General features: G+C 44.6%; 1 protein-coding gene across 4 annotated transcripts in view; it reads right to left on the bottom strand.

The window, feature by feature from the left end:
• Positions 1-15,811, bottom strand: part of GAB3 (GRB2 associated binding protein 3) — a 100,033-nt gene that overhangs the window by 81,871 nt on the left and 2,351 nt on the right. For 2 of the 4 annotated variants that reach the window (XM_028094901.2, XM_028094902.2), the window contains exon 1: positions 5,249-5,325. In XM_028094901.2, the coding sequence (XP_027950702.1) occupies positions 5,249-5,320 (72 nt within the window). In that variant the 5' untranslated portion in view covers positions 5,321-5,325. Of the gene's footprint in view, positions 1-5,248; positions 5,326-8,961; positions 9,166-15,811 lie in introns of those variants that run through there. The other 2 variants (XM_028094906.2, XM_028094904.1) reach the window with 2 other exon arrangements.

Here is a 15,811-nt window from a genome sequence, read left to right as displayed (position 1 = left end):
GAGGATAAATCCATGAAATGGAAAGCAGAAAAATACAGATCAATGAAACTATAGGCTGGTTCTTAGAAAATACCAGTAAAATTGATAAAACTTACCTAGACTGATCAGGAAAAAGATAGACAAGAAACTACAATATCATAAATGAAAGAGGAAGCATCATTACAGATCCTATAGACATTAAAAGGATAAGGGAATATAACAAACAACTTTATGACAATTAATTCAAGTACTTAGATGAACTAGAGAAAATCCTTGAAAAACGTTAACTACCAAAGCTGATTCAAGAAGATATAAGTAATCTGAATAGTTCTATTACCTGTTTTTTTTAAAAGATTTTATTTATTTATTCATGGGAGACAGAGAGAAGGGGGGGGCAGAGGAAGAGGGAGAAGCTGGCTCCCCACAGAGCACGGAGCCCAATGTAGGACTCAATCCCAGGACCCCGAGATCACAACCCAAGCCGAAGGCAGATGCTTAACTATCTGAGCCACCCAGGTGCCCAGTCCTATTACCTGTTAAAAAGAAATTATATTTGTAGTTAATAACCATCCCACAAAGAAAAGTCTAGGCCCAGATGGTTTCACCAGTGAATTTTACCACTTAAGGAAAAAGGAATAGCAACACTATACAATATTTTTCAGAAAATTAGAAAGGGGGGGAACACTTCCCAAATCATTTTATGAGGCCAGCATTATGCTAATATCAAAGCCAAAGACAGTACGGAAAAGGAAAACTACAGACCAATATCCCTCACAGACAAAGACAAATATCCTCAGCAAAATAAAAGCAAATTAAATCCAGCAATATATGAAAAAAACAACATATTACAACCAAGTGAAGCTTATCCCAGAAGTTCAAGGCTGGCTCAACATGCAAAAATCAATCATCAGAATAATTCACCATAGTAACAGACAAAAAAGGAAAAAGTATACTATTATTTTTGTAGATGCAGGAAAGGCATTTAACAAAATCCAATTCATAAAAAAAGTCTCAGCAAACTAGCAATTCAAGGGAACTTCCCTGATTTGATAAAAGGCAACTACAAAAAGCCTACAGCTACCATACTTAAAAGGTAAAAGACTAAATGCTTTTCCCCTAGGATCAGGAAAAAAAAAAGTCAAGGATATCTGCTCTCAACACTTCTATGCAACACTGATAGTACCACAGGTTCTAACTATAAACAAGGCTCCTAGAACTAAGTATGTAAGTTTAGCAAGGTCGCAGAATACAAGGTTAATATACAGAAATCAACTGACAACCTGATTCTGAAATTGATATGGAAAGGCAAAGGACCTAGAATAGCCAAAACAACTCTGAAAAGAAAAACAAAGTTGGAGAGCTAAAGCTGCCTGATTTCAAGAATTACTATAAAACCACTGTCATCAAAACAGCATGGTATGAGCATAAAGATGAACAAAGAAATCAATGGAACGGACTACAGAACACAGAAATAGACCTACAAAATCACAACCAATTCATTTTTAACAAAGTTAACAAAAGTAATTCAATGGAGTAAAGACAGTCTATTCCATAAATGGTACCGCAGCAAAATGAATAAGATAGAAAATAAACCACAACATAAATATCATTCCTTTGACAAAATTTAACTCAAATGGATCATTGATCTAAATATAAAATATAAAAGTATATAACTTTTAGGAAAAAAAAAAAGAAAATCTTTAGGACCTAGGGCTAGGCAACGAGTTCTTAGATTTGACACTAAAAGCACAATCCATAAAGGAAAAGTTGATAAATTTTAAAATCCTCAAAACTTCAAAATCCTTGTTCTACAAAGATACTATAAAGAGAATGAAGGGGAAAAAAAAGAGAGAGAGAGAGTGAAGGGGCATCTGGGTGGCTCAGTCAAGTTAAGCGTCCAACTCTTGATTTTGGATCAGGTCATTCATTATCTCAGGGTTGTGAGATCGAGCCCGGCCTTGGGGGCTTCGCGCTCAGTGGGGAGTCTGCTTGTCCCTCTCCCTCTGCTCCTCCCTCCCCCCCCATGCTCTCTCTCTCTCTTTCAAATAAATAAATAAATAAAATCTTTAAAAAAAACCTAAATGCGATAATAGAAGTCAGGTCCTTAAGTGTAATGCATGACACATACAAACCATTCAATAAATGTGAATTACTGGGGCACCTGGGTGGCTCAGTGGGTTAACTGTCTGCTTTCAGCTCAGGTCATGATCTCAGGGTCCTGGGATGGAGCCCTGTGTGGGCTCCCTGCTCAGGGGGAGTCTGCTTCTCCCTCTCCCTCAGCCCCTCCCCCACCCCCACTTTTGCTCTCTCTCTGCCTCTCTCTCAAATAAACAAATGTAAAAAAAATAAATAAATGTGAATTATTATAATTTATTATCATTATCGTTACCACATTCTTTAAAATTGAGAAGATAAAAGACAAATGTTCATCAATAGAAAAATTGTTAAATTATGTTACATCTATTACAAGAAATATTAGGCAATGGTCTAAAAGAATGAAGTAAATTTATATGTACTAATCTGGAAAGATGTCCACAATTATTGTGAAAAAAGCCAACTGCAGGACAATTTGTATAGTATGATCTCATTTGTGTAAAAATAAAATGATATGTTTTGAAGAAATTTTTGTAGAATGATACTCACCAAACTGCTAACAGTTGTTATCCCTAGGGAGGGAGAGTGTAATGAGGAGGGGGTTCAGAGAAAGGGGGTCTTTCACTTTTTATTCTACTTATTCCCAGATTGTTTGAATTTTTACCAGAATATATTCCTATATATTTTTTTGAAACAACACAAAAGAAAAGAGTCAACTATCTTTTAAAAGAGCAGTGATAAAAATAACTTTCTGATTGCCTTGGCTCATGGATTCAAGAGGATGAAGCACGAGCTTACCTTGGACTGAAATATTTACCTAAAAATAGACTCAGCTTCCATTTGTAATTTAACAAACATGAACCGAGTGCTGCTTGTTGGCCTAGCAGAGCAAAGAACTGAGTCATTGCCCCGGCTGTGCCACTAACTAGCTTTGTTATGTTATGGTGTTACAAACGTTAGACTGTGGACTTCTTAGAAACAGGGATCAATCTCTTTTCTCTGTCTCTCTAGCCCCGTGACACAGGGCTTGATTCAGAGTTGGCGCTCAACTGAAATAAAGAATAACTCCTCACGGCAATATCGGAATTAAAGGTGGCTGTGTAGAACAGCGCTGTACATGCCCCGTTGAATTGACACATGATCGCCATCTAGTGGCAGCAGGGATTCCTGCGGAAGCCGGAGATCGGCAGAAACGGACTAGGTGTGTTCTGGGATATGCCTTTTAACAACACACCATTGCCTATCTAAAAGAGCATGACCCTCAGAAAAAGTTGACAACCACCAGCTAAAAGGTCATGGTTTATGTCTTGGAGTGTTGGTAAGATGACATCTAGGTACTCCTGTTTTTAAGTCTCCTCCATCACCATCCCATCATCAGATGCCCCCCACACCTATAAGCTGCGCAAAGTCCACATTGCTACATCTCCATTCCAAACAAAAACAATGAACCACATATGGTATCAGGTATGTACACCCATGCGTTCCCAAAACTGATGAAATACTAATAACCTTTCCTAAGCCAGTCTGGTCGGGACAAGATACAAAACAAGACCAGAAAAATACATCTTCCATAAACTTTGCCCTCCAGGTGCACCATCTTTCTGAATCATCAGAAATCATCATGAGAGTGAGTGCCACTCTGAAAATATCTAGTGAGCCTTTAAAATGTCTCACATGCCAAAGGGCCACAAGGAAACCCACCGTGAGGTGGCTTTGTAAGTACCTTTTTGTGACAAACCCTCACCTGCCCCTGCAGATCTCAGGGAGCAGGTTTTCTTCTCTTGCCTCCTTTGAGTACCAATGAGTCTTCCAAGTACTTTATTGATAGGGAAGCAGCTGAGTGATAACAGTCTGAGAAATACTAGAGCTTGTGTTTATGCAGTAGGGGACTCAAAAGGAATAACGAAAGGACACACTGGTAGTTAACCTGAAAAGTGTCCCTGCTAAGTTGAACAACATTCTTCTAAAATGTTGCTCAGCAGACAGATGAACGCCCGGCTGGCTCAGTTGGTACAGCATGCAACTCTTGATCTTGGGGTTGGGAGTTCCAGCCCCACGCTGGGTGTAGAGAGATCACTTTAAAAAATCTTTTAAAAATTAAAAATAAATAAAATAAGTAAATCTTTACAAAGATTTTTAAAATGTTGCTCCACAGAACAAACAACAAAAACTTCTCAAAAACTCCTAAGAGAGGGACACTGTCTGGTTCAGGGTCAATGGGGAAAGTGGCCGAGGAAATTTATGATCATTAACGGGTCCTGTCATGATTAAAGTCTTTAAAATTCCACCTCCTGCAGTTTGACACAGTATGTGCCTCGTAAACGTGGGAAGAAAAACAAAGGTGCAATTTGGTGGAAACGGGGACACCGGTTTGGGAGCACGGTACACACAAGAACACCTTATTTGGGGCGGGTTGCTTTGGAGCAAAGCCAACACGGGTGCGTTCGTTCCTACCACCGTGTTCTGGAGTTGCAGAGAAGTTAGGAATTATGAACAAGATGGATCCATCCAACTACTCCCGGCCTAAAAACAGCAAGAAGCCCTAATATCTATTTATATGCAATTCCCTGAGGGCCGAAGCGGTTCTTCCTAATGGCTGGAGAGCACTCAGTAACAATCAGGTCTTGCGGCGGAATGTTTTTAAGACCTTGTCCTGAGCGTGCCGATGGAGATAATGAACTCTTGAGCGGTCGGTAGTACATTTAAAATGGAAATGGAAAGTGTAGGAAGATGCGCTCTTCCGAGCGTCCCGTATTTCGTACTAGCAAAAGTCCTTGGTTCCTGCTGGTACTCGAAAAGTGCGGTGTCAGCATAAAGACCAGAGAAGCGACACCATAAGAAACCATGAGCCACTGTGGAAGGCTCCAGAAGAGGAGTATCCGCTGACAGCCACACGAGAGAGCGCCCCAGACGGTGCAAGGGGAGTCCGGAGCCTCGCCGCCCGCCCGGCCCGGCAGGCCCGGTCCCGCGGCCCCTCTCCCGGTTCCCCCCCCTCCCCCCCACGCCGGCCTCCCCGCCACAGACCGGGAGGTCTCCCCGGCCGCCTCCCTCCTCTCGCCTCGCGGCGCTCCGGAGCCACCCGGCCCGGCCGGCCGCGGGGCGCAGCGGCCACACCGGCTCGACGTGCAACTTCGCTGTGCGTCCGTCGGCCCGGCCCGAGGACGCCCCTACTCACGTAGCGCTGCAGCTTCCTCTCGGGGGGCGACTTGACGAGCCAGCCCGTGCACACGGCGTCGCCCGCACTCATCGTGGCCGCCGCCGCCGCTTCCTCCAGCTGGGTCGCCGCGGCAGGAGGAAGTCGGGCCGGGGATGCCGGCGGGGCGGGCCCAACGCCGCCCGCCCAGCACCGCCCCAAGCCCCCGCCGCGACCCCCGCCCCCGGCCCGCCGCGGCCCCCTGGGGCGGGGGGACGGCGCCACCGCCCGCGGCCCAGACGGCGCGGGGAGCGGGCGGCCGGGCCGGGGAAGCCCCTTCGAGCGAGCGCGCCGCGGCTCCGGGCCCCAGGGTTACGGGAGCCGAAGCCTAGGACCCGCACCTGCGAGGGACCCGGTGAGGGAGGAAGGGAAGCAGGACTCCCCTCCGACTTCCCCGCTGCCCTCGATTGTTTGCCGAGGAATGGCTCGCGTGCGCCCCTCCCCCGAAGATCATTGTATTTCAGCGAGAAGCTCGGCTGCAGAGCTATTCAAATGTCCTCCGGAACCCGAGCAGCATCCCAATTCAAAAGGTTACAACTTGGAGGTGCTGTTTGCAGTCCCCAGGCCTCTAGGGTTTTCAACGCTGGGTCTAAGAAAGGTCGTGCCACAGGGTGCGCCGAGCACTTTAAATAATACCGATAACAACAATGAGCTAACATTGATTGAGCTCCCAATAATGAGCTAACATTGATCGAGACTTTCTGCAGTGCCAGTTACTATGCTAAGCACTTGGCGGGATATGCACAAACCCCCGAATCCATGGGCCTTCTCATTGCCTCATTTTTGCTTCTGAGTAAAATGAGAAACAGGACAATAACATCACCTGTCCAAACCCACACAAATAGGGATCACGGGCCAGGGGCCAGGGCCAACATACTTTGTAAACAGAAAAGCACTGATAATCACAGTGAGGATCAGCACCCACGATGCTCATCTACCTGAGGTTTCCTACCACCTGGCCACCACCCTGACCCATAGTGCTCTTTTCCCGCGGTGTGATGCCTCTCACTTGAAAGTGACACTTGGAAGAAATAAATGCCACATCATTTCTAGGACTTACAAAGAGACTTCTCGACTCCAAGGTCACATCACTCAGACACTATTACTCTCACAAAGCTGGACTCCAGCTACTGCCGGCACTCCCACCTCTCAGAGCCCACTTGACCTTCACCACCACCACAATCCCCGACTTCTCTCCCACTTTCCAAATCTCGCACTAGTGTATCGGATTAGCCGAACCTAATTCGCATCTAGAAGTCCAGGTTCAAGGGAGAATGGTAAATATCTTTTTATGTTTTTAGCTCTCCCACCTTTCCAAAGAGGAGGAAAACCACATATCCACCACAGTCCACCCCCTAGCTAGTCAATACTATAGACACCCTGTGCACAAAATAAACTCACTAAAGCCACAACAGCTTGCTCCCGCTCAAACAATGCTGCTATCCCTCCTACAACCTGAAAAGCACTCCTTAAAACAGAAGACCAAAAGTTTCGTTGGTCATTGTAGCCATCTCTAGGGGACAGTCATTGCTCTTCTAGTTCCGACATCACCCCACCTCAATATCCTACAACCTAAAGAAAAACACTATAAAGCTAACCTCTATCAGCCTTTATTTGATATGTATAAAATATAGAAAGAAGATTGAAAAACTTTGTATGTACACACACACACACACACACACACAGTTACTACAATCCTTATTTCTGTAACTGGTCTTCAGACCATAATTGGTGTTTATAATCTTCTTTCTTCTACTACCCTCTCTGTCCTCCCTTTGTTCTCCAGCCAAGAACTCAGGTGGTCAGAATTCTTTATCTTGTGAGTGACCCAAACCTTTATTCTCCCCAACCGGCCCCCCCCCCCCCCCCCCCCGCCTGCCAAGTCTTAATCCTCAGTGGTCCTGCCTAGCCTGGCTATAGTCGGAGGTGTCCAGAGGATCCCTTGCATTGCAGATAGAGTCCTTCCCAATCCCATTGTTTAACAGCAACAGTTTTCCACTTGATAACCAACAGTGTCAACCATCAAGCCAGCTCAGTAGACCCATGGTTTGTCTGTTGATTCAGTGGCATAAACAACCCTAAATGGCCAGATGGCAATCTCAACTTGCAATTCAATAGTACCAATGTCGTGGCCTTGGTAGAAGCACTCTTTCCTTGGGAACCAGCAGAGCTCAAAGCTGTGGGGATGGGAAGAAACACCTAGGCAGTAAATCAGGTGTGATAGTAGAGAAGTTGCTCCCACTTTCACCTCCTGATTCCTGAAACAAGGGATTCTGGCTATGGAGAAACTACACCATAGAGCACCAGTTCAAAGTTACTTCCCTCATCCTCTAAGACAGAACCCCCACCTTTCAGCATATTTTCCCCCAACCGCAGTCTCATTCTGCCACCAGGTAGCCGGCTGGTCACCCCAGGGAATGCTACCTTACTGGAGGCTGGCACTCCTGTGGGCAGGTGGAGTACACAGCAGTGGCCGTGGCCGTGACCATACCAACTGATGCCAGGCCCTGGGAGCCTCACCACTTAGTTGCGGATTCCCTTAACCTTGCTCCCACCTCTGTACAAAAAACAAACCCTCATGCTCTCCTCAGTTCAACCCATTGAGTCTACCATTCGCTTCCCTCTGAGACTCTGACCAATATACCTAGTCATGGACAACTCGCTATGAGGTTACATGCGTGAGTCAAGAAAAAGGTTTGCCATACAGTAGTAATAGGGCCCCCAGAGATGGGAGCCACTTGCTCGAGCAACTTTCTTGTACCTTCCAGACCTGCTTGAGTCTGGTCTCAAATACTCCACTTGCCCTGGATGATCAGTTAGCACCCACTTTATCAGGGACAGCTAAGGTTACATGGTTCCTTGGTGCTCCATGGCGAGGCATTCAGACTTTACTGCAGCTGTTGATCCAAAGGAAAATACTTCTTTTGTGGTAGAATGTATTGTTTGCTTCAAAACACCAGTGGTCCACTTAATGTTTCTCCTGTTAGGACTGGCCAGAGGCTCCATGTAGCCTGCCAGCATGTCAAAGGCTCTAGTTATATTGGATCTATGTCATCATAAGGGTCAAGTGGCCTGGACCTGCTACAGAGTCTTTCCTTGCCCTCCGTGCTGCTAAACACATGCAGCCTCACAGATTACTTGTTCAATGCATTGGTGTAGAACAGTTTTGCAACTTTTGTTTTCTTTTTTTTTAAAGATTTTATTTATTTATTCATGAAAGACAGAGAGAGAGAGAGAGAGAGAGAGAGGCAGAGGGAGAAGCAGGCTCCTAAGGAGCAGGGAGCCCGATGTGGGACTCGATCCCAGGACCCTGGGATCACGACCTGAGCCGAAGGCAGACGCTTAACCATCTGAGCCACCCAGGCGCCTGCAACTTTTGTTTTCTTAAGTAAATGCTACCCCCAACATGGGACTCGCATTCATGACCCTGAGATCAAGAGTCAGGCTCTACCGAATGAGCTGGCCAGGCACCCCAGGTGTGGAACAATGAAATGTAGTATATGTTGCCTACAGAATCCAAAGAACCGCACCAAATGCTGTGTCTCTTTTTGAGTGGTAGGTAGCATGAAGTGCAGCAACCTGTTGAATACCCAACATGGTCCAGCACATCTCAAAATGTTACTGAGGGCCAGGCTTTTGAGTTTTCATGAGCTTTATCTCCCATCCTCTGGCATACATGTTTATTAATAAAGTACCTCTTGATCCACCAGGTCCAGTAAGCATGATGTCTTCAATATAATGGACCAGCCCGATGTTCACCATGATCGTTGCAACAATCGAGTTCCATTCACCCTGGATTACGGCAGGGAGCCAGAGGAGAGACATAGCCCTGAGGCAAGGCACTAAAGCCGTACTTCTGTTCCCGCCAGATGAAGGCAAGCTGCTTCCGACAGTCTCTGCTGATTGCAACGGAGAAAAGAGCATTTGTCAGGCAAATAGCCACTTACCAGGTACCAGGGGCTGTGTTGATTTGCTCTAGAAAAGCAACATCATCTGGAATAGCAGCTTCAATTCAAGTCACAACCTGATTAATTTTACAATTACCCACTACTCATCTCCAGGCTAACCATGTCGATTAAATAAGGGTGTGATATGGACAATCATTCTTGCATCTTTCAGGGAGCACTGTTCTCTCTTCCAGACGAATCAAAATTGCTTCTACAAGGTTATTCCCCCTAAATTTCTAGGGAGAGATGACCTGTTTGTATTGCAACTTTTATTTTCGTTTCATCAAGCCCCTTCCTAGCTTCTTTGCACTCCAGGCTGGGGAGAGGAGGTCCATTTGAATAACAAGTGGTTTTCAGCACCTGGATTCCGTAGCGCGGCTTCCCCATTTATTATTATTTTAAAATAGGTTTGGCTTAGCCTTTCATTAAGTACTATAAATCTTAGAACTAGAAGGATTTGCAAACATAAATATCTACTATTAAGAGTTTCTACTTTAGGGGCGCCTGGGTGGCTCAGTCGTTAAGCGTCTGCCTTAGGCTCAGGTCATGATCCCAGGGTCCTGGGATGGAGCCCCGCATCACACCGGGCTCCCTGCTCAGCAGAGGGAGTCTGCTTCTCCCTCCCCCACTCCCCCTTCTTGTGTTCCCTCTCTTGCTGTCTCTCTCTCTGTTAAATAAATAAATAAAATCTTAAAAAAGAAGAGTTTCTATTTTAGGGGCGCCTGGGTGCCTCAGTGGGTGAAGCATCTGCCTTTGGCTCAGGTCATGATCCCAGGGTCCTGGGATCCAGCCCCACGCACGTTGTCCGGCTCCCTGCTCGGGGGGGAGCCTGCTTCTCCCTCTGCCTACTGCTTGCTCTCTCTCTCTGACAAATAAAAAAATTTAAATAAATAAATAAATATTTTAAAAAAGAGTTTCTATTTTAATTATGTTATGATCGGCAAAATGACTGTGAATCTTATTCTCTTGTGAAAAGAGAGAAAATTTGAGGGACGCCTGCGTGGCACAGTCGGTTGGGTGTCTGCCTTCTGCTCAGGTCATGATTCCAGGGTCCGGGGATTGAGTCCCACATTGGGCTCCCTGCTCAGCAGGGAGTCTGTTTCTCCCTCTACCTGCCACTCCCCCTGCTTGTGTGCGCTCTCTCTGACAAATAAATAAACAAAATCTTAAAAGAAAAGAAGAAGAAAATTTGAAAAGAAAATGCCTCTCTGATTTCTGGATCAGGGACAGCCATGAGGGGGGGATGACTGCACATGCATGTTCAAATCATCTATGAAGCACGTGAACTAAAGGCCTGGAGTGCCATGGTACAATTTCAGATACAGAAACTCTCTTTTTTCCTCTATGGACCTCTGTAAAGTGCTTCTCTGAAAGTGAGAGCAACCCAATTTCCACCTAAATTTGAAATTTGACTTTAATATTACCAATGATAGTCTTTCTCATGTCTTATGAAAAAATCCTGACATCATATCCATTATTGTTATATTTAAAATAGTATGAGATTATCGTCACAAGTCCAAATCAAACACTTCTGAACTCATTCTATGAGGACAATGTTACTCTGATACCGAAACCGGAAAAAGACAGTAAGACAAAAAAAGAAAAGAAAGCTACTGACCAATACGCCTCGTGAATCTAGACGTACAAATTCTCAGCAAAATACTAGCAAGTAGAATTCACAACTACATTAAAAGGATTAATACACCATGACTAGGTGGGGTTTATTCCAGAGATGCAAGGCTCATTCAATATATGAAAGTCAATCAAGGGCCCCTGGCTGGCTCCATCGGTGGAGCGTGTGACTCTTGATCTCAGGGTTGTGAGTTTGAGCCCCACATTGGAGGTAGTGGTTACTTACAACAACAGAAAAGAAATCAATGCAATCCACCATGTTAACAAGCAAAAGAAGAAAAGTCACACGCTTATATTGACTGATGCAGAACAAGCATTTGACAAAACCCAACACCAATCTGTGACAAACACTCTCATAAAGCTGGGAATGGCAGGGGAGCTTCTGCAACTTGTTGAAGAACGTGCACAGATGTTCCCTTAAGATTGGGAATAAGGCAAGAATATCTGCTCTCACTGTTCTTATTCAACATAGCGTTGAAACTTCTAGGAAAAAAAGGCACACAGATTGAGAAGGAAGGAATAAAACTGTCTCAATTTGCAGATGATATAATTGTCTTCATAGGAAATCCCAAGATATCCACAGAAAAAACTCCCATAATTAATAAGTGAGTTTTACAAGGTTGCAGTATATAAGATCAACACACAAGTCTCTTTACATGACTCTGAGGCTTATTATATAGTAGCTCCAGTAACCAAGACTGTGCGCTATTGGTAGGGGAATAGACACATAGACACATAGGGAATGAAATAGTGAGCCCAGAAACAGACCCACATAAATCTGCCCAACTGGTTTTTGACAAAGGCACAAAAGCAATTCAATGGAGGAAGGATAGTCTTTTCAACAAACAGTGCTGGAGAAATTGGACATCCACAGGCAAAAAAAAGAACTTTAACCAAAACCTCACACCTTATACAAAAATTAACTCAAAATGAATCATATATTTATATGTAAAATGTACAACTATAAAACTTTTAGAAGACAACATAGAAGATATTCTTAGATACAATGCATAAAAGAAAAAATTGATAAATGGGACTTCATCAAAATTAACACTTTTGTTAAGAGTATAAAAAGACAAGCTAAAGGGGCACCTGGGTGGCTCAGTCGGTTAAGTGTCTGCCTTTGGCTCAGGTCATGATCCCAGGGTCGTGTTGGGTTCCCTGCTCAGCAAGGAGTCTGCTTCTCCCTCTTCCTCTGCCCCTCTCCCCTGCTCATGCTCCCCCCACAAGTAAATAAAATCTTTAGAAAAAAAAAAAAAAAAAGACAAGCAGCAGACTGGGAGAAAATGTTTGCAAAGCACGTATGTGCTAAAGGACTCATATCAAGAATATATAAAGAACTTTCAAAACTCAAAAATTGAAAAACCCCAAATCACTAATAATCCAATCAGAAAATAGATAAAAGATATGAAGAAACAATTCATTGGGGAGGATATACAGAGGGTGGCAAACGAGCACTTGGAAAGATATTCAATATCATTAGTCATTAGGGCAATGCATATCAAAACCATGATGAGATTCCACCACATACCTATCAGAATGGCTAAAATTGTTAAAAATCAGCAGAATCCTCACACTGATTCCTGATCCATGGAATGAGGCAATCATGGCAGAAAGGCCCAAGTAGAAATCTCCCGGGCTTTGCCTTTCTACCAAAGTGTTAAGTCAAAAGAAATAACATATACTTAGGGGACAATGTCAGAAATTAGTTCAAAGACTTGAGAGATGCAGGGAAGGAAATTCCTATTTTATCTCCATTTAATTCACTGTTTGGCTTTGCACAGCAGTTAGTTAAGTCTTCATGAATGTGACAGTTTTAAGCCAGGGCTCCAAAATTCTTTGACACTCCTCTCATTGAAGAGGTGGGGTTGATGCCTTCTCCCCTTGAACCTGGATAATCTTGTGACTGCTTGAATCATACAACACAGCAGAACTGATTTATGGGACTTCCAGGGCCAAGTTACAAAAGGTTATTCTGACAGTTTTATGCCTTATCTACTCCAACACCTGCTTTTGGAGACCTAAGCCACTAAGTCCAGAGTCTGACTACTCTGAGGCTGCCATGCTATAAGGAAGTCCAAGCCACATGGGCAGACTCCTGTTCCAGTTCCAGTTGCACCAGGCCTTCCAGCTGAATTCTCACCATATTTGTAATCTGTCGGCATTACAACATGTTTAAGGACACGGAGTTTTGGGATGGCTTGTTATTCAGCTGACACATTATGCTGAGGAAGTCAGACAGGACAAAGTAGAATGTCTTCTCTCTGCTCCATAATGTCTGGGGCCTCAGCTGAGATGACTCAGTGGCTGGGGGTGACCAGATGGCTGGAGGCTATAATCTTCTGGAAGTCTCCTCCCTCACATGCCTGTTACCTGTGTGAGGATGCCTATTCTGGCTATTTCACCTGAGTGGGGTCATATAATATTTGTCCCTCTATGCTTACTTCCTTTAGCATGATGTTTTCTTTCTTTTTTTAAAAAAGATTTTAAGTAATTTTCACCCCCAATGTAGAGCTCAAACTCACAACCCTGAGATCAAGAGTCATATGCTCTATTGGCTGAGCCAGCCAAGCGCCCCTAGCATGATGTTTTCAAGGTTCATCCATGTTGTAGTACATATTAGCACTTCACTCTTTTTATGACTGAGTAATACTCCATCGTATGGATAGACCACATTTTGTCTATCCAGTCATCTGTAGATGGACATTTGGGTTGTTTCAACCTTTAGGCTATTGTGAATAATGCTGCTATGAATATACATGCACAAGCATCTGTTTAAACATCTGTTTTCAAGTCTCTTGGGTATATACACATAGGAATGGAGTTGCTGAATCATATGGCCACTCCGTGTTTAACCTTTTGAGGAACCACCAGACTGTTTTCCCCAGCAGCCGCACCATTATACTTGACAGCAGAGCGCTGCCTCTCACGCCTGACTTTGTGGCTTGCTTGGCCAAACAATGCTCAGTTCATGACGTGCAGCTCAGGTCTTAAGATCACACAGTTATTCAGTTTCAACCTAGGATGAAAGAAAGTCAGGGGCTTTGCCTCCCAGTAAATTGGTGCATGTGTAGGTCCTAGCTTCATTTTTTTTTTTCAATTAATCTTTATTAAACATGAGAACTAATGCCTTTCTTGGCCTGTCTGGGGATCAAACCCACAACGTTGGTGTTGTTAGGTCACATTCTACTCAACTGAGCTAACCAGCCACCTGGCCAGTCCTAGCTTTATTTTTATCCCAAATTCCAGAGGCCTGAACTGTGATTCTCTTATCAAGGCTTGGAAAAGGCTCTGTGTAGCATCCTAATGGGAGATGCCACCTCCAAAAAGAGGCCCACCAAGCACTGTGCTTCTTAGTGGCAGTGGACTTGAGGTATGGCAACTTGGTTTTCACTTTGGGGAACCATCTCAATATGCTTCAGCCCACTGGATGCCCAGAAACCTCATGGAGGTGGTGGGCCCCTAAATTTTCATGGGGCTTATCTCTCACCCTGAGATGAAATATTTGTTCAGGTTCAGCTGGCAGGATACCATTAATGTAATGCACCAGCATGATGTCTTGGGGGACAGCGAGATGATCAAGTCAGTCCCTGGGGACTTAATTACAATAATATGCCAGAGAATTGAAGGGACAGTTCCAGGGGCTTCCTTTTGAGTTTTCTTTCCATAATTGTCCTCAGTCCTTGAGTCAAAATTCCCCTGTGGGCATTTTTCCAGCTGCGGATTTTTCCAATTATACAGTTAGGAACTGGGGAAAAAGCCACAGGAGGACCCACAGTGAGAGGGACACAGACTAAGTCTTCATTTCTGACCAGTGGACCACAGTGGCAATCTATGTCCCCCAGGAAAGAAGGATGAAGGTTTGAAGTATACACTAGTGTTGTATGTACCTGGCCTTGTCTTCACTTGAGGGCTCTGAGCCTGTGGCCAACTGGGTCTGGGGATTAGATGAGGGGCCATGTTTTTCATTGTGGCAATTCAAGGCAGACTGCCATTCACCAGACCTAGAGTTTTTGTTGTTGAGGTTATATAGATCATTGTCTATTATAGGTGGCTTATTTTTTTTTTAAAGACTTTGTTTATTTATTTGACAGAGGGAGGGAGAGAGAGTGCGCACAAGCAGGGGGAATGGCAAAGGGAGCCTGATGGGGGGCTCGATCCCAGGACCCTGGGATCATGACCTGAGCCGAAGGCAGACGCTCAACCAACTGAGCCACCCAGGCGCCCCAGGTGGCTTATTATTAATAGGACATCATGACCAATTAGCCACCACCAAAGATCCTTGGGGATAAACCATTCTGGTTCCAGCTGCCAATCATGATGCCCCCACTTGGCCTCTGCTGCTCCAGGCTCCCTGTTTCTATGGCAATACCTCTCACCTCCTTTCCTAGATTAGTTTTCCAGAACCTTCACCAAAGTACTTCTCAATGTTTTGATGAAAGGAATGTCCTTTGAACTCTCTCTGGGGATGTAGTTAAGGGTTGAGCCAGTAGGTTGCACATGACAAGTTCATTCCAACATTTCTGCCTACCCAAGTCTTAGGATTGGAGACAATGAGGGATGTGAGGAGTTAGGGCACAAGGACAATTGGCATTCTCTTGCTCAGTTAACTGACCAGGTGGTTTTATCACAATATCTCCAAGAAAGACAGGATCAGCCTCCCCAGAGGGGGATGGGGGGGGGGAAACCCCTGCTTCTGCTGGTAAGGGAAGGTCCAGGGGATTTCTGGGTTCAAGACACAGATCCATTAAACAAAAATACTTACTGAACATCTTCTAGGAGCTGGATATATAGCAGTGAACAAAACAGAAAAACATTTCCTGGCTCCGTAAGGCTAACATTCTAGTGAAGAGAGACAATAAACAAGATTCATTTAAGGCAGAGGGAAGAGCGGGTGCAAAAGACCCGAGAAGGGAGAGTGTGCCCGGAGTGGGGTAACGGTGGAAGGAGTGGACTCAGAAAGAGA

Source organism: Eumetopias jubatus, unplaced genomic scaffold, assembly GCF_037043125.1.
Source record: "Eumetopias jubatus isolate StellerSeaLion01/CBP00866 unplaced genomic scaffold, mEumJub1_p1.0 scaffold_60, whole genome shotgun sequence".
Classification (NCBI taxonomy): Eukaryota; Metazoa; Chordata; class Mammalia; order Carnivora; family Otariidae; genus Eumetopias; species Eumetopias jubatus.
This window is presented reverse-complemented; position numbering and strand designations above follow the sequence as displayed.